The 18735-nt window shown below is 47.0% G+C and overlaps 1 protein-coding gene across 1 annotated transcript in view; it reads right to left on the reverse strand.

Moving 5' to 3' along the window:
* LOC116352797 (coiled-coil domain-containing protein 12) overlaps positions 1-18517 on the reverse strand; it is a 28825-nt gene extending 10308 nt beyond the window's left edge. Inside the window, exon 1 of the mRNA XM_031816400.1 lies at positions 18337-18517. Within this exon, the coding sequence (XP_031672260.1) occupies positions 18337-18420 (84 nt within the window). The 5' untranslated portion in view covers positions 18421-18517. The remainder of the gene's footprint in view (positions 1-18336) is intronic.
* Positions 18518-18735: the final 218 nt, after the last annotated feature.

An 18735-nucleotide genomic window follows, 5' to 3' on the forward strand; every position in this document is an offset into this window, starting at 1 on the left:
AACCATCACTCCTGTGTTCCAATGGCACGTTGTGTTAGTGAATCCAAGTTTATCATTTTAAAAGGCTATTTGATCATTAGAAAACCCTTTTGCAATGATGTTAGCACAGCTGAAAACAGTTGTTCTGATTAAACAAGCAATAAAACTGTCCTTCTTTAGACTAGTTGAGTATCTGGAGCATCAGCATGTGGGTTTGATTACCGGCTCAAAATGGCCAGAAACAAAGGACTTTCTTCTGAAACTTGTCAGTCTATTCTTGTTCTGAGAAATGAAGGCTATTCCATGTGAGAAATTGGCAAGTAACTGAAGATCTCGTACAACGCTGTGTACTACTCCCTTCACAGAACAGTGCAAACTGTCTCTAACCAGAATAGAAAGAGGAGTGGGAGGCCCCAGTGCACAACTGAGCAAGAGGACAACTAGATTAGAGTGTCTAGTTTGAGAAACAGACGCCTCACAAGTCCTCAACTGGCAGCTTCATTAAATAGTACCCACAAAACACCAGTCTCAACGTCAACAGTGAAGAGGCGACTCCGGGATGCTGGCCTTCTATGCAGAGTTGCAAAGAAAAAGCCATATCTAAGACAATAAAAGATTAAGATGGGCAAAGAACACAGACACTGGACAGAGGAAGATTGGACAAATGTGTTATGGCAAGTTTGAGGTGTTTGGATCACAAAGAAGAACATTCGTGAGATGCAGAAAAGATGCTGGAGGAGTGCTTGACGCCATCTGTCAAGCATGGTGGAGGCAATGTGATGGTCTGGGGGTGCGTTGGTGGTGGTAATGTGGGGGATTTGTACCGGGTAAAAGGGATCTTGAAGATGGATTCACTCCATTTTGCAACGCCCTGTAGACAGCACTTAATTGGAGCCAATTTCCTCCTACAACAGGACAATGACCCAAAGCACAACTCCAAACTATGCAATAACCATTAAGGGAAGAAGCAGTCAGCTGGTATTCTGTCTATAATGGAGTGGCCAGCAGTCACCGGATCCCAACCCTACTGAGCTATTGTGGGACCAGCTTGACCGTAGGGTACGTAAGAAGTGCCCATCAAGCCAATCCAACTTGTGGGAGGTGCTTTAGGAAGCACGGGGTGAAATCTCTTCAGATGACTTTAAATTGACAACTAGAATGCCAAAGGTCTGCAAGGCTGCAAGGCTGTAAGGCTGTAAGGCTGCAAGGCTGTAAGGCTGTAAGGCTGTAAGGCTGCAAGGCTGTAAGGCTGTAAGGCTGTAAGGCTGTAAGGCTGTAAGGCTGCAAGGCTGTAAGGCTGCAAGGCTGTAAGGCTGTAAGGCTGTAAGGCTGCAAGGCTGTAAGGCTGTAAGGCTGTAAGGCTGTAAGGCTGCAAGGCTGCAAGGCTGTAAGGCTGTAAGGCTGTAAGGCTGTAAGGTTGTAATTGCTCCAAATGGAGGATTCTTTGACGAAAGCAAAAGTTTGAAGGACACTATTATTTCAATTAAAAACAAAAACATTATTTATAACCTTGTCAACGTCTTGACTATATTTCCTATTAATTTTGCAACTAATTCATGTGTTTTCATGGACAAGACAGGAGTTAGTCAAACTAACCAGGCCACAAGACAGGAGTTAGTCAAACTAACCAGGCCACAAGACAGGAGTTAGTCAAACTAACCAGGCCACAAGACAGGAGTTAGTCAAACTAACCAGGCCACAAGACAGGAGTTAGTCAAACTAACCAGGCCACAAGACAGGAGTTAGTCAAACTAACCAGGCCACAAGACACGAGTTAGTCAAACTAACCAGGCCACAAGACACGAGTTAGTCAAACTAACCAGGCCACAAGACACGAGTTAGTCAAACTAACCAGGCCACAAGACAGGAGTTAGTCAAACTAACCAGGCCACAAGACACGAGTTAGTCAAACTAACCAGGCCACAAGACACGAGTTAGTCAAACTAACCAGGCCACAAGACAGGAGTTAGTCAAACTAACCAGGCCACAAGACAGGAGTTAGTCAAACTAACCAGGCCACAAGACAGGAGTTAGTCAAACTAACCAGGCCACAAGACACGAGTTAGTCAAACTAACCAGGCCACAAGACAGGAGTTAGTCAAACTAACCAGGCCACAAGACAGGAGTGGTTCCCTGTATGAAAACATGTCACCATAAAACATACACATGTAAACAAAAAAGTAGTGATGTTTTTTTTTTTAAATATCAGAATGTTGTTGACCGTGACCCAAGTCACAGAGCATAACAATGAGGACTAGCAGGACTCTCCCAGTCCTGCGTTTTCCTGGAGAGGCTTCCTGTCCACCAGCTGGAACAATCAAAAAGGACTCATTCTCCAGTACAGTACAACAATCACATGCTGCAGGAATGTCAACAGCCGTTCATCAAGAATAGCCAGGCTGCTGGGACAAGCCCACTACGGGGCTGTCACTGGCTGGCTCAGCCAAACACACTGAAGGACATTCCCTGATTGGGTTGCAAATGGCAACCTATTCAACAGAGCCCCGGTCAAAAGTAGTGCACTATATAGGGCGTAGGGTGCCATTTGGGAGGGAGACCAAGTCTAACGGAAAAAACGGTGGCTTGCTTGACCTTGGAACAAACACATGTAGTGTCATTTGGAGGACGTTTGCTGCAGTAGAACAAAATACCAATGTAAACAAAGGGACTGAGGGTCAAGGAGGAAGCTGTAAAGTGGACTTTGGGTGTGTTGGTCGCACTCAGTAACAGTGGTAGACTACATACAGTGTGTGTGTGTGTAACTGATAAAAGCCTAACTCTTTTAGGCGAGGGGCCTATCCCTAGTAGGGAAACACTGGTGCCGTATTATGTGGCTATAAGTTGAGGACCCATGATGACTAGCTAAATGTCGAGGGGCCATACTGAACAGAGCATCTGCCAGCTAGCTAACTACAAAGAAAAAAAGTGTGATGATATAAAATGCATTGTAGGATACAAATGGGATCATCACACGGAGTTCTCACTACCTAAGAGCTCTATCTTGAATCACTCCTGAGACGCCCTCTAGTTTGGGACCGTATCAACAGCAGCAGAGGAACGCTCAACTGGGTTCTGTTATATGGAGGCGGAGTTGAGTTGATATCTGGTCGCGGATTGGCTAGAACAACATGTAGTCACCATCAGTCAATTGTAGTAAAAAATTTTCCATTCTGAAAAGGCTTACCTGTTACCTATGTTAGTCCTGTACAACTACAGCCCTGTTGGACCCAATTGAATCTTAGCTTACATAGTACGAGCAACGAGGGAAAAGTGGGTGATTGTATTCGCTACAAGTTTTTATTTAAAGTATGAATTTCATCACCCAGCAGAAGGAATGTGGTTGTACATAGAGACTAACCTATTAGAGACTAACCTATTAGAGACTAACCTATTAGAGACTAACCTATTAGAGACTAACCTATTAGAGACTAACCTATTAGAGACTAACCTATTAGAGACTAACCTATTAGAGACTAACCTATTAGAGACTAACCTATTAGAGACTAACCTATTAGAGACTAACCTATTAGAGACTAACATATTAGGGACTAACATAGGGACATGTAAGGGTTTTCAGCATTGACACTTATACAAGAATTGACTGATGGTGGCTCAATGTTGTTAAATAAATGTCACATGCCTGGTAAATAACAGATGTAGACTAACAGTGAAATGCTTGGTAAACAACAGGTGTAGACTAACAGTGAAATGCTTGGTAAACAACAGGTGTAGACTAACAGTGAAATGCTTGGTAAACAACAGGTGTAGACTAACAGTGAAATGCTTGGTAAACAACAGGTTTAGACTAACAGTGAAATGCTTGGTAAACAACAGGTGTAGACTAACAGTGAAATGCTTGGTAAACAACAGGTGTAGACTAACAGTGAAATGCTTGGTAAACAACAGGTGTAGACTAACAGTGAAATGCTTGGTAAACAACAGGTGTAGACTAACAGTGAAATGCTTGGTAAACAACAGGTGTAGACTAACAGTGAAATGCTTGGTAAACAACAGGTGTAGACTAACAGTGAAATGCTTGGTAAACAACAGGTGTAGACTAACAGTGAAATGCTTGGTAAACAACAGGTGTAGACTAACAGTGAAATGCTTGGTAAACAACAGGTGTAGACTAACAGTGAAATGCTTGGTAAACAACAGGTGTAGACTAACAGTGAAATGCTTGGTAAACAACAGGTGTAGACTAACAGTGAAATGCTTGGTAAACACCAGGTGTAGACTAACAGTGAAATGCTTGGTAAACAACAGGTGTAGACTAACAGTGAAATGCTTGGTAAACAACAGGTGTAGACTAACAGTGAAATGCTTGGTAAACAACAGGTGTAGACTAACAGTGAAATGCTTGGTAAACAACAGGTGTAGACTAACAGTGAAATGCTTGGTAAACAACAGGTGTAGACTAACAGTGAAATGCTTGGTAAACAACAGGTGTAGACTAACAGTGAAATGCTTGGTAAACAACAGGTGTAGACTAACAGTGAAATGCTTGGTAAACAACAGGTGTAGACTAACAGTGAAATGCTTGGTAAACAACAGGTGTAGACTAACAGTGAAATGCTTGGTAAACAACAGGTGTAGACTAACAGTGAAATGCTTGGTAAACAACAGGTGTAGACTAACAGTGAAATGCTTGGTAAACAACAGGTGTAGACTAACAGTGAAATGCTTGGTAAACAACAGGTGTAGACTAACAGTGAAATGCTTGGTAAACAACAGGTGTAGACTAACAGTGAAATGCTGATTCACGGGCCTCCAACAATGTAGAGAGAAAGAATTGAGAAATATTAGAAAAGGAAAACATGTAATAATAAATACACAATGAGTAACGATAACTTGGCTCTATACACAAGGTACCAGTACTGAGTAACAATAACTTGGCTCTATACACAAGGTACCAGTACTGAGTAACAATAACTTGGCTCTATACACAAGGTACCAGTACTGAGTAACAATAACTTGGCTCTATACACAAGGTACCAGTACTGAGTAACAATAACTTGGCTCTATACACAAGGTACCAGTACTGAGTAACAATAACTTGGCTCTATACACAAGGTACCAGTACTGAGTAACAATAACTTGGCTCTATACACAAGGTACCAGTACTGAGTAACAATAACTTGGCTCTATACACAAGGTACCAGTACTGAGTAACAATAACTTGGCTGTATACACAAGGTACCAGTACTGAGTAACAATAACTTGGCTCTATACACAAGGTACCAGTACTGAGTAACAATAACTTGGCTCTATACACAAGGTACCAGTACTGAGTAACAATAACTTGGCTCTATACACAAGGTACCAGTACTGAGTAACAATAACTTGGCTCTATACACAAGGTACCAGTACTGAGTAACAATAACTTGGCTCTATACACAAGGTACCAGTACTGAGTAACAATAACTTGGCTCTATACACAAGGTACCAGTACTGAGTAACAATAACTTGGCTCTATACACAAGGTACCAGTACTGAGTAACAATAACTTGGCTCTATACACAAGGTACCAGTACTGAGTAACAATAACTTGGCTCTATACACAAGGTACAAGTACCTAATCCATTTGCAGGGGTACGAGGTAACTGAGATAGAAATGTACATATAACTAGGAATAAAGAGACAAACAGTAGCAGCAGTGTTTACCTTTATTTAACTAGGCAAGTCAGTTAAGAACAAATTCTTATTTTCAATGACGGCCTAGGAACAGTGGGTTAACTGGCCTAGGAACAGTGGGTTAACTGGCCTAGGAACAGTGGGTTGACTGCCTTGTTCAGGAACGACATATTTGTACCTTGTCAGCTCGGGGATTCGATCTTGCAACCTTTCGGTTACTAGTCCAATGCTCTAACCACTAAGCTACGCTGCCGACCCCATGAGTCAAAAAGGTTAGTGCAAAAAAGGGTCAATGGAGATCGTTAAATATTTAACTAAATAGCAACCCGGACTAACTATTTAGAAGTTTTATGGCTTGGGGGGTAGAAGCTGTTCAGGGTCCTGTTGTTTACAGACATATTCAATCTCTCCCTATCCCAGTCTGTTGTCCCTACATGCTTCAAGATGTCCACCATTGTTCCTGTACACAAGAAAGCAAAGAGGTGACTGAACTAAATGACTATCACCCCATAGCACTCACTTCTGTCATCATGAAGTGCTTTGAGAGACTAGTTAAGGACCATATCACTATCTTATCTGACACCCTAGACCCACTTCCGTTTGCTTACCACCCAAATAATCTACAGACAATGCCATCGCACTGCCCTATCCCATCTGGACAAGAGGAATACCTATGTCAGACCTCTCATTGGCTATAGCTCAGCCTTCAACATCATAGTACCCTTTAAGCTCATCATTAAGCCCGGGCCCTGGGTCTGATCACGGCCCTGTGCAACTGGTTCTTGGCCAACCCCCAGGTGGTGAAGGTAGGAAACACCTCCACTTCACTGATCCTTAACACAGGGGCCCCACAAGGGTGCGTACTCAGCCCCCTCCTGTACTACCTGTTCACCCATTACTGCGTGGCCATGCACGCCTCCAACTCAATCATCAAGTTTGCAGACGTCAACAGTAGTAGGCCTGACCGCCTACAGGGAGGAAGTGAGGACCCTGGCGGGGTAGTGCCAAGATAATATAACCACTCCCTCAAGAAAACGAAGGAACTGATCACAGACTTCAGGAAACAGCAGAGGTGCACGCCCCTATCCATATCGACTGGACCGCAGTGGAGAAGGTGGAAAGCTTCAAGTTCCTTGGCTTCAAGTTGCTTAACTTGGGGCGGCAGGTAGCCTAGTGATTAGAGCGTTGTACTAGTAACTGAAAAGTTGCTGACGAGGTAAAAGTCTGTTGTTCTGCCCTTGAACAAGGCAGTTAACCCACTGTTCCTAGGCCAGTTAACCCACTGTTCATAGGCCAGTTAACCCACTGTTCATAGGCCAGTTAACCCACTGTTCATAGGCCAGTTAACCCACTGTTCATAGGCCAGTTAACCCACTGTTCATAGGCCAGTTAACCCACTGTTCATAGGCCAGTTAACCCACTGTTCATAGGCCGTCATTGAAAATAAGGATTTGTTCTTAACTGATTTGATAAATAAGATTTTTTTTAAAATAACAATAAAAATACATCACTGACCATCTGAAATGGTCATTTAGACAGGTGGTCCACCCATGTAGACAGCAGCGCTGTGTGCTTACTAAGGGGCGATAGTCATTTAGACAGGTGGTCCACCCATGTAGACAGCAGCGCTGTGTGCTTACTAAGGGGCGATAGTCATTTAGACAGGTGGTCCACCCATGCAGACAGCAGCGCTGTGTGCTTACTAAGGGGCGATAGTCATTTAGACAGGTTGTCCACCCATGTAGACAGCAGCGCTGTGTGCTTACTAAGGGGCGATAGTCATTTAGACAGGTTGTCCACCCATGCAGACAGCAGCGCTGTGTGCTTACTAAGGGGCGATAGTCATTTAGACAGGTTGTCCACCCATGTAGACAGCAGCGCTGTGTGCTTACTAAGGGGCGATAGTCATTTAGACAGGTGGTCCACCCATGTAGACAGCAGCGCTGTGTGCTTACTAAGGGGCGATAGTCATTTAGACAGGTTGTCCACCCATGTAGACAGCAGCGCTGTGTGCTTACTAAGGGGCGATAGTCATTTAGACAGGTGGTCCACCCATGTAGACAGCAGCGCTGTGTGCTTACTAAGGGGCGATAGTCATTTAGACAGGTGGTCCACCCATGCAGACAGCAGCGCTGTGTGCTTACTAAGGGGCGATAGTCATTTAGACAGGTTGTCCACCCATGTAGACAGCAGCGCTGTGTGCTTACTAAGGGGCGATAGTCATTTAGACAGGTGGTCCACCCATGTAGACAGCAGCGCTGTGTGCTTACTAAGGGGCGATAGTCATTTAGACAGGTGGTCCACCCATGTAGACAGCAGCGCTGTGTGCTTACTAAGGGGCGATAGTCATTTAGACAGGTTGTCCACCCATGTAGACAGCAGCGCTGTGTGCTTACTAAGGGGCGATAGTCATTTAGACAGGTTGTCCACCCATGTAGACAGCAGCGCTGTGTGCTTACTAAGGGGCGATAGTCATTTAGACAGGTTGTCCACCCATGTAGACAGCAGCGCTGTGTGCTTACTAAGGGGCGATAGTCATTTAGACAGGTGGTCCACCCATGCAGACAGCAGCGCTGTGTGCTTACTAAGGGGCGATAGTCATTTAGACAGGTTGTCCACCCATGTAGACAGCAGCGCTGTGTGCTTACTAAGGGGCGATAGTCATTTAGACAGGTGGTCCACCCATGCAGACAGCAGCGCTGTGTGCTTACTAAGGGGCGATAGTCATTTAGACAGGTTGTCCACCCATGTAGACAGCAGCGCTGTGTGCTTACTAAGGGGCGATAGTCATTTAGACAGGTTGTCCACCCATGTAGACAGCAGCGCTGTGTGCTTACTAAGGGGCGATAGTCATTTAGACAGGTGGTCCACCCATGCAGACAGCAGCGCTGTGTGCTTACTAAGGGGCGATAGTCATTTAGACAGGTTGTCCACCCATGTAGACAGCAGCGCTGTGTGCTTACTAAGGGGCGATAGTCATTTAGACAGGTGGTCCACCCATGTAGACAGCAGCGCTGTGTGCTTACTAAGGGGCGATAGTCATTTAGACAGGTGGTCCACCCATGTAGACAGCAGCGCTGTGTGCTTACTAAGGGGCGATAGTCATTTAGACAGGTGGTCCACCCATGTAGACAGCAGCGCTGTGTGCTTACTAAGGGGCGATAGTCATTTAGACAGGTTGTCCACCCATGTAGACAGCAGCGCTGTGTGCTTACTAAGGGGCGATAGTCATTTAGACAGGTTGTCCACCCATGTAGACAGCAGCGCTGTGTGCTTACTAAGGGGCGATAGTCATTTAGACAGGTTGTCCACCCATGTAGACAGCAGCGCTGTGTGCTTACTAAGGGGCGATAGTCATTTAGACAGGTTGTCCACCCATGTAGACAGCAGCGCTGTGTGCTTACTAAGGGGCGATAGTCATTTAGACAGGTTGTCCACCCATGTAGACAGCAGCGCTGTGTGCTTACTAAGGGGCGATAGTCATTTAGACAGGTTGTCCACCCATGTAGACAGCAGCGCTGTGTGCTTACTAAGGGGCGATAGTCATTTAGACAGGTTGTCCACCCATGTAGACAGCAGCGCTGTGTGCTTACTAAGGGGCGATAGTCATTTAGACAGGTGGTCCACCCATGTAGACAGCAGCGCTGTGTGCTTACTAAGGGGCGATAGTCATTTAGACAGGTTGTCCACCCATGTAGACAGCAGCGCTGTGTGCTTACTAAGGGGCGATAGTCATTTAGACAGGTTGTCCACCCATGTAGACAGCAGCGCTGTGTGCTTACTAAGGGGCGATAGTCATTTAGACAGGTTGTCCACCCATGTAGACAGCAGCGCTGTGTGCTTACTAAGGGGCGATAGTCATTTAGACAGGTTGTCCACCCATGTAGACAGCAGCGCTGTGTGCTTACTAAGGGGCGATAGTCATTTAGACAGGTTGTCCACCCATGTAGACAGCAGCGCTGTGTGCTTACTAAGGGGCGATAGTCATTTAGACAGGTTGTCCACCCATGTAGACAGCAGCGCTGTGTGCTTACTAAGGGGCGATAGTCATTTAGACAGGTTGTCCACCCATGTAGACAGCAGCGCTGTGTGCTTACTAAGGGGCGATAGTCATTTAGACAGGTGGTCCACCCATGCAGACAGCAGCGCTGTGTGCTTACTAAGGGGCGATAGTCATTTAGACAGGTGGTCCACCCATGTAGACAGCAGCGCTGTGTGCTTACTAAGGGGCGATAGTCATTTAGACAGGTGGTCCACCCATGTAGACAGCAGCGCTGTGTGCTTACTAAGGGGCGATAGTCATTTAGACAGGTGGTCCACCCATGTAGACAGCAGCGCTGTGTGCTTACTAAGGGGCGATAGTCATTTAGACAGGTGGTCCACCCATGTAGACAGCAGCGCTGTGTGCTTACTAAGGGGCGATAGTCATTTAGACAGGTGGTCCACCCATGTAGACAGCAGCGCTGTGTGCTTACTAAGGGGCGATAGTCATTTAGACAGGTGGTCCACCCATGCAGACAGCAGCGCTGTGTGCTTACTAAGGGACGATAGTCATTTAGACAGGTGGTCCACCCATGCAGACAGCAGCGCTGTGTGCTTACTAAGGGGCGATAGTCATTTAGACAGGTGGTCCACCCATGCAGACAGCAGCGCTGTGTGCTTACTAAGGGGCGATAGTCATTTAGACAGGTGGTCCACCCATGTAGACAGCAGCGCTGTGTGCTTACTAAGGGGCGATAGTCATTTAGACAGGTGGTCCACCCATGTAGACAGCAGCGCTGTGTGCTTACTAAGGGGCGATAGTCATTTAGACAGGTGGTCCACCCATGTAGACAGCAGCGCTGTGTGCTTACTAAGGGGCGATAGTCATTTAGACAGGTTGTCCACCCATGTAGACAGCAGCGTTGTGTGCTTACTAAGGGGCGATAGTCATTTAGACAGGTTGTCCACCCATGTAGACAGCAGCGCTGTGTGCTTACTAAGGGGCGATAGTCATTTAGACAGGTTGTCCACCCATGTAGACAGCAGCGCTGTGTGCTTACTAAGGGGCGATAGTCATTTAGACAGGTTGTCCACCCATGTAGACAGCAGCGCTGTGTGCTTACTAAGGGGCGATAGTCATTTAGACAGGTTGTCCACCCATGTAGACAGCAGCGCTGTGTGCTTACTAAGGGGCGATAGTCATTTAGACAGGTTGTCCACCCATGTAGACAGCAGCGCTGTGTGCTTACTAAGGGGCGATAGTCATTTAGACAGGTGGTCCACCCATGTAGACAGCAGCGCTGTGTGCTTACTAAGGGGCGATAGTCATTTAGACAGGTTGTCCACCCATGTAGACAGCAGCGCTGTGTGCTTACTAAGGGGCGATAGTCATTTAGACAGGTTGTCCACCCATGTAGACAGCAGCGCTGTGTGCTTACTAAGGGGCGATAGTCATTTAGACAGGTTGTCCACCCATGTAGACAGCAGCGCTGTGTGCTTACTAAGGGGCGATAGTCATTTAGACAGGTTGTCCACCCATGTAGACAGCAGCGCTGTGTGCTTACTAAGGGGCGATAGTCATTTAGACAGGTTGTCCACCCATGTAGACAGCAGCGCTGTGTGCTTACTAAGGGGCGATAGTCATTTAGACAGGTTGTCCACCCATGTAGACAGCAGCGCTGTGTGCTTACTAAGGGGCGATAGTCATTTAGACAGGTGGTCCACCCATGTAGACAGCAGCGCTGTGTGCTTACTAAGGGGCGATAGTCATTTAGACAGGTTGTCCACCCATGTAGACAGCAGCGCTGTGTGCTTACTAAGGGGCGATAGTCATTTAGACAGGTTGTCCACCCATGTAGACAGCAGCGCTGTGTGCTTACTAAGGGGCGATAGTCATTTAGACAGGTTGTCCACCCATGTAGACAGCAGCGCTGTGTGCTTACTAAGGGGCGATAGTCATTTAGACAGGTTGTCCACCCATGTAGACAGCAGCGCTGTGTGCTTACTAAGGGGCGATAGTCATTTAGACAGGTTGTCCACCCATGTAGACAGCAGCGCTGTGTGCTTACTAAGGGGCGATAGTCATTTAGACAGGTTGTCCACCCATGTAGACAGTGTGGTAATGAAGGCACAGCAGCGCTGTGTGCTTACTAAGATGTGCTTACTAAGGGGCGATAGTCATTTAGACAGGTTGTCCACCCATGTAGACAGCAGCGCTGTGTGCTTACTAAGGGGCGATAGACATTTAGACAGGTTGTCCACCCATGTAGACAGCAGCGCTGTGTGCTTACTAAGGGGCGATAGTCATTTAGACAGGTTGTCCACCCATGTAGACAGCAGCGCTGTGTGCTTACTAAGGGGCGATAGTCATTTAGACAGGTTGTCCACCCATGTAGACAGTGTGGTAATGAAGGCACAGCAGCGCTGTGTGCTTACTAAGGGGCGATAGTCATTTAGACAGGTTGTCCACCCATGTAGACAGTGTGGTAATGAAGGCACAGCAGCGCTGTGTGCTTACTAAGGGGCGATAGTCATTTAGACAGGTTGTCCACCCATGTAGACAGCAGCGCTGTGTGCTTACTAAGGGGCGATAGTCATTTAGACAGGTTGTCCACCCATGTAGACAGCAGCGCTGTGTGCTTACTAAGGGGCGATAGTCATTTAGACAGGTGGTCCACCCATGTAGACAGCAGCGCTGTGTGCTTACTAAGGGGCGATAGTCATTTAGACAGGTGGTCCACCCATGTAGACAGCAGCGCTGTGTGCTTACTAAGATGTGCTTACTAAGGGGCGATAGTCATTTAGACAGGTTGTCCACCCATGTAGACAGCAGCGCTGTGTGCTTACTAAGGGGCGATAGTCATTTAGACAGGTTGTCCACCCATGTAGACAGCAGCGCTGTGTGCTTACTAAGGGGCGATAGTCATTTAGACAGGTGGTCCACCCATGTAGACAGCAGCGCTGTGTGCTTACTAAGGGGCGATAGTCATTTAGACAGGTGGTCCACCCATGTAGACAGCAGCGCTGTGTGCTTACTAAGGGGCGATAGTCATTTAGACAGGTGGTCCACCCATGTAGACAGCAGCGCTGTGTGCTTACTAAGGGGCGATAGTCATTTAGACAGGTGGTCCACCCATGTAGACAGCAGCGCTGTGTGCTTACTAAGGGGCGATAGTCATTTAGACAGGTTGTCCACCCATGTAGACAGCAGCGCTGTGTGCTTACTAAGGGGCGATAGTCATTTAGACAGGTTGTCCACCCATGTAGACAGCAGCGCTGTGTGCTTACTAAGGGGCGATAGTCATTTAGACAGGTTGTCCACCCATGTAGACAGCAGCGCTGTGTGCTTACTAAGGGGCGATAGTCATTTAGACAGGTTGTCCACCCATGTAGACAGCAGCGCTGTGTGCTTACTAAGGGGCGATAGTCATTTAGACAGGTTGTCCACCCATGTAGACAGCAGCGCTGTGTGCTTACTAAGGGGCGATAGTCATTTAGACAGGTGGTCCACCCATGTAGACAGCAGCGCTGTGTGCTTACTAAGGGGCGATAGTCATTTAGACAGGTTGTCCACCCATGTAGACAGCAGCGCTGTGTGCTTACTAAGGGGCGATAGTCATTTAGACAGGTTGTCCACCCATGTAGACAGCAGCGCTGTGTGCTTACTAAGGGGCGATAGTCATTTAGACAGGTTGTCCACCCATGTAGACAGCAGCGCTGTGTGCTTACTAAGGGGCGATAGTCATTTAGACAGGTGGTCCACCCATGTAGACAGCAGCGCTGTGTGCTTACTAAGGGGCGATAGTCATTTAGACAGGTTGTCCACCCATGTAGACAGCAGCGCTGTGTGCTTACTAAGGGGCGATAGTCATTTAGACAGGTTGTCCACCCATGTAGACAGTGTGGTAATGAAGGCACAGCAGCGCTGTGTGCTTACTAAGATGTGCTTACTAAGGGGCGATAGTCATTTAGACAGGTTGTCCACCCATGTAGACAGCAGCGCTGTGTGCTTACTAAGGGGCGATAGACATTTAGACAGGTTGTCCACCCATGTAGACAGCAGCGCTGTGTGCTTACTAAGGGGCGATAGTCATTTAGACAGGTTGTCCACCCATGTAGACAGCAGCGCTGTGTGCTTACTAAGGGGCGATAGTCATTTAGACAGGTTGTCCACCCATGTAGACAGTGTGGTAATGAAGGCACAGCAGCGCTGTGTGCTTACTAAGGGGCGATAGTCATTTAGACAGGTTGTCCACCCATGTAGACAGTGTGGTAATGAAGGCACAGCAGCGCTGTGTGCTTACTAAGGGGCGATAGTCATTTAGACAGGTTGTCCACCCATGTAGACAGCAGCGCTGTGTGCTTACTAAGGGGCGATAGTCATTTAGACAGGTTGTCCACCCATGTAGACAGTGTGGTAATGAAGGCACAGCAGCGCTGTGTGCTTACTAAGATGTGCTTACTAAGGGGCGATAGTCATTTAGACAGGTTGTCCACCCATGTAGACAGCAGCGCTGTGTGCTTACTAAGGGGCGATAGACATTTAGACAGGTTGTCCACCCATGTAGACAGCAGCGCTGTGTGCTTACTAAGGGGCGATAGTCATTTAGACAGGTTGTCCACCCATGTAGACAGCAGCGCTGTGTGCTTACTAAGGGGCGATAGTCATTTAGACAGGTTGTCCACCCATGTAGACAGTGTGGTAATGAAGGCACAGCAGCGCTGTGTGCTTACTAAGGGGCGATAGTCATTTAGACAGGTTGTCCACCCATGTAGACAGTGTGGTAATGAAGGCACAGCAGCGCTGTGTGCTTACTAAGGGGCGATAGTCATTTAGACAGGTTGTCCACCCATGTAGACAGCAGCGCTGTGTGCTTACTAAGGGGCGATAGTCATTTAGACAGGTTGTCCACCCATGTAGACAGCAGCGCTGTGTGCTTACTAAGGGGCGATAGTCATTTAGACAGGTTGTCCACCCATGTAGACAGCAGCGCTGTGTGCTTACTAAGGGGCGATAGTCATTTAGACAGGTTGTCCACCCATGTAGACAGTGTGGTAATGAAGGCACAGCAGCGCTGTGTGCTTACTAAGGGGCGATAGTCATTTAGACAGGTTGTCCACCCATGTAGACAGTGTGGTAATGAAGGCACAGCAGCGCTGTGTGCTTACTAAGGGGCGATAGTCATTTAGACAGGTTGTCCACCCATGTAGACAGTGTGGTAATGAAGGCACAGCAGCGCTGTGTGCTTACTAAGGGGCGATAGTCATTTAGACAGGTTGTCCACCCATGTAGACAGTGTGGTAATGAAGGCACAGCAGCGCTGTGTGCTTACTAAGGGGCGATAGTCATTTAGACAGGTTGTCCACCCATGCAGACAGTGTGGTAATGAAGGCACAGCAGCGCTGTGTGCTTACTAAGGGGCGATAGTCATTTAGACAGGTTGTCCACCCATGCAGACAGTGTGGTAATGAAGGCACAGCAGCGCTGTGTGCTTACTAAGGGGCGATAGTCATTTAGACAGGTTGTCCACCCATGTAGACAGTGTGGTAATGAAGGCACAGCAGCGCTGTGTGCTTACTAAGGGGCGATAGTCATTTAGACAGGTTGTCCACCCATGTAGACAGCAGCGCTGTGTGCTTACTAAGGGGCGATAGTCATTTAGACAGGTTGTCCACCCATGTAGACAGCAGCGCTGTGTGCTTACTAAGGGGCGATAGTCATTTAGACAGGTTGTCCACCCATGTAGACAGCAGCGCTGTGTGCTTACTAAGGGGCGATAGTCATTTAGACAGGTTGTCCACCCATGTAGACAGTGTGGTAATGAAGGCACAGCAGCGCTGTGTGCTTACTAAGGGGCGATAGTCATTTAGACAGGTTGTCCACCCATGTAGACAGTGTGGTAATGAAGGCACAGCAGCGCTGTGTGCTTACTAAGGGGCGATAGTCATTTAGACAGGTTGTCCACCCATGTAGACAGTGTGGTAATGAAGGCACAGCAGCGCTGTGTGCTTACTAAGGGGCGATAGTCATTTAGACAGGTTGTCCACCCATGTAGACAGTGTGGTAATGAAGGCACAGCAGCGCTGTGTGCTTACTAAGGGGCGATAGTCATTTAGACAGGTTGTCCACCCATGCAGACAGTGTGGTAATGAAGGCACAGCAGCGCTGTGTGCTTACTAAGGGGCGATAGTCATTTAGACAGGTTGTCCACCCATGCAGACAGTGTGGTAATGAAGGCACAGCAGCGCTGTGTGCTTACTAAGGGGCGATAGTCATTTAGACAGGTTGTCCACCCATGTAGACAGTGTGGTAATGAAGGCACAGCAGCGCTGTGTGCTTACTAAGGGGCGATAGTCATTTAGACAGGTTGTCCACCCATGCAGACAGTGTGGTAATGAAGGCACAGCAGCGCTGTGTGCTTACTAAGGGGCGATAGTCATTTAGACAGGTTGTCCACCCATGCAGACAGTGTGGTAATGAAGGCACAGCAGCGCTGTGTGCTTACTAAGGGGCGATAGTCATTTAGACAGGTTGTCCACCCATGCAGACAGTGTGGTAATGAAGGCACAGCAGCGCCTCTTCAACCTTAAGAGGCTGAAGAAATGTAGCTTGGCCCCTAAGACTCTCAGAACCTTTTACAGATGCACAATTGAGAGCATTATGTCGGGCTGTATCGCCGCCTGATACGGCAACTGCACCGCTCACCACCACAGGGCTCTCCAGAGGGTGGTGCTGTCTGCCCAACGCTTCACCGGGGGCACACTACCTGCCCTCCAGGACGTCTACAGCACCCGATGTTACAGGAAGGTCAAAAATATCAAGGACATCAACCACCTGAGCCACATCCTGTTCACCCCGCTATCATCCAGAAGGCAAGGTCAGAACAGGTGCATCAAAGCTGGGACCGAGAGACTGAAAAAGCTTATATCTCAAGGCCATCAGACTGTTAAATAGCCATCACTACCCGGTTACTCAACCCTGCACCTTAGAGGCTGCTGCCCTATATACATAGACACATTGGCCACTTTAATCATGGAACACTAGTCACTTTAATAATGTTTACACACTGCTTATCTCATCTCATATGTAGATACTGTATTCTACTGTATTTAGTCAATGCCACTGACATTGCTCGTCCTAATATTTATATATTTCTTAATTCTATTCTTACTTTTAGGTTGTGTGTATTGTTGTGAATTGTTAGATACTACCTGTTGGCGCTAGGAACACAAGCATTTTGCTACACCTGCAATAACATCTGCTAAATATGTGTTTCCAATACAATTTGATGGTTCCAGACTTGGTGCATTGGTACCATTTGCAGTGCGGTAGCAGAGAACAGTCTATGACTTGGGTGGCTGGAGTCTGACAATTTTTAGGGGCTTCCTGACACCGCCTGGTATAGAGGTCCTGGATGGCAGGAAGCTCGGCTCCAGTGATGTACTGGGCCATACGCAATACCCTCTGTAGCTCTTAGAGATGTGGACAGCGAGTAACTTGACTCTCAACCCGCTTCACTACAGCCCTGTGGATATGAATGGGGGTGTACTTGGCCCTTCTGTTTCCTGTAGTCCACGATCAGCTCCTTTGTCTTGTTGACATTCAGGGAGCGGTTGTTGTCCTGGCACCACACTGTCAGGTCTCTGACCTCCTCCCTATAGGCTGTCTCATAGTCGTAGGTTATCATCTGCCGTGTCATCAGCAAACTTAATGATGGAATTGGAGTCGTGCTTGGCCACGCAGTTGTGGGTGAACAGGGAGTACAAGAGGGGACTAAGCACGCACCCCTGTGGAGCCCCCGAGTTGAGAGTCAGCGTGGCGGATGTGTTGTTGCCTACACTCACCACCTGGGGGCGGCCCGTCAGGAAGTCCAGGATCCAGTTGCAGGTGTTCAGTTCCAGGGTCCTTAGCTTAGTCATGAGCTTGGAGGGCACTATGGTGTTGAACGCTGCACTGTGACAGTCAATTTATTCTCACATGAACAGACTGCGTCATCTGTGGATCTGTTGGGGCGGTATGCGAATTGGAGTGGGTCCAGGGTGTCTGGGATGATGGTGTTGATGTGAGCCATGACCAGCCTTTCAAAAACATATCATGGCTACAGATGTGCTTACTAAGGGGCGATAGTCATTTAGACAGGTTGTTGCTTGCAAATCCCATGACCAGTTATCAAAACAACCCCGAGAGAACAAAGTTGAGAATTCTCAGCTAATATCAACAGTCGATTAATGAACATTAACACGTTTAATTAACATGTTTGAGTAAATTATCCCATCATAGCTAGCTAGCTAATTTCACCATCAGTTCACAACTAGCTAACTAGCTAACTAGCATAGCAAGCTAAATACAGACAGCTAGTTAGCTAGCCTAGTAGTTATTTTTATTTATTTATTTTATTTTACCTTTATTTAACCAGGTAGGCAAGTTGACCAGGTAGGCAAGTTGAGAACAAGTTCTCATTTACAATTGCGACCTGGCCAAGATAAATCTAACTTATCGAACTGTAGAACCATGTAGAATCTGTTATTTGAGCTTCCAGTTAATCCGTTCTGCACAGCTAACGTTAGCTAGCTATGTACATTTCAAACGAATGTCAAGAGCAATGCTGTGTGTAACTAGCTCCTGTTCTTTCCATCAGCTAGCTAACGTTACCTAGCTAACGCAAACAGCTGGTAGCGAGCTAGCTAATTCTGTTTGTACTGTTTACAAAACAGACATTTTTATTGATGGGTTATACTCACTTGAAGTTGTCGACCTCTCAAAGCTTTAAGTCTTTCTTTCCTTTTTAATGCTTGTTCCTGCAGTGAACCAACCGATTGCTCCATTTTTGTTTCACGCTGTGTTGTCGTGGTTCGGAAATCGATTCATAGGACTAGCTAGTAGCTACTCTCAAAGGTTTAGAAGCGAGTGCTGAGCGCATCGATTCATGGCCTGAACATCTGAGCAAATAGGCAGGCTCCTGGGGCCTACTGTATTAAATGATGTGCAAAATAATAACACTAAATAACATCAGAATATCTTATAAAATATGTATTTTTTTAAACCTATGCATTTACTAGAGAAAAAGTAGAAGGCAAAATTCTATCAAATTATAAGGCTGAAAAGCCTGCAATAATGTCACAGGACATCATGATCAACAA

Source organism: Oncorhynchus kisutch, unplaced genomic scaffold (assembly GCF_002021735.2).
Source record: "Oncorhynchus kisutch isolate 150728-3 unplaced genomic scaffold, Okis_V2 scaffold787, whole genome shotgun sequence".
NCBI lineage: Eukaryota > Metazoa > Chordata > Actinopteri > Salmoniformes > Salmonidae > Oncorhynchus > Oncorhynchus kisutch.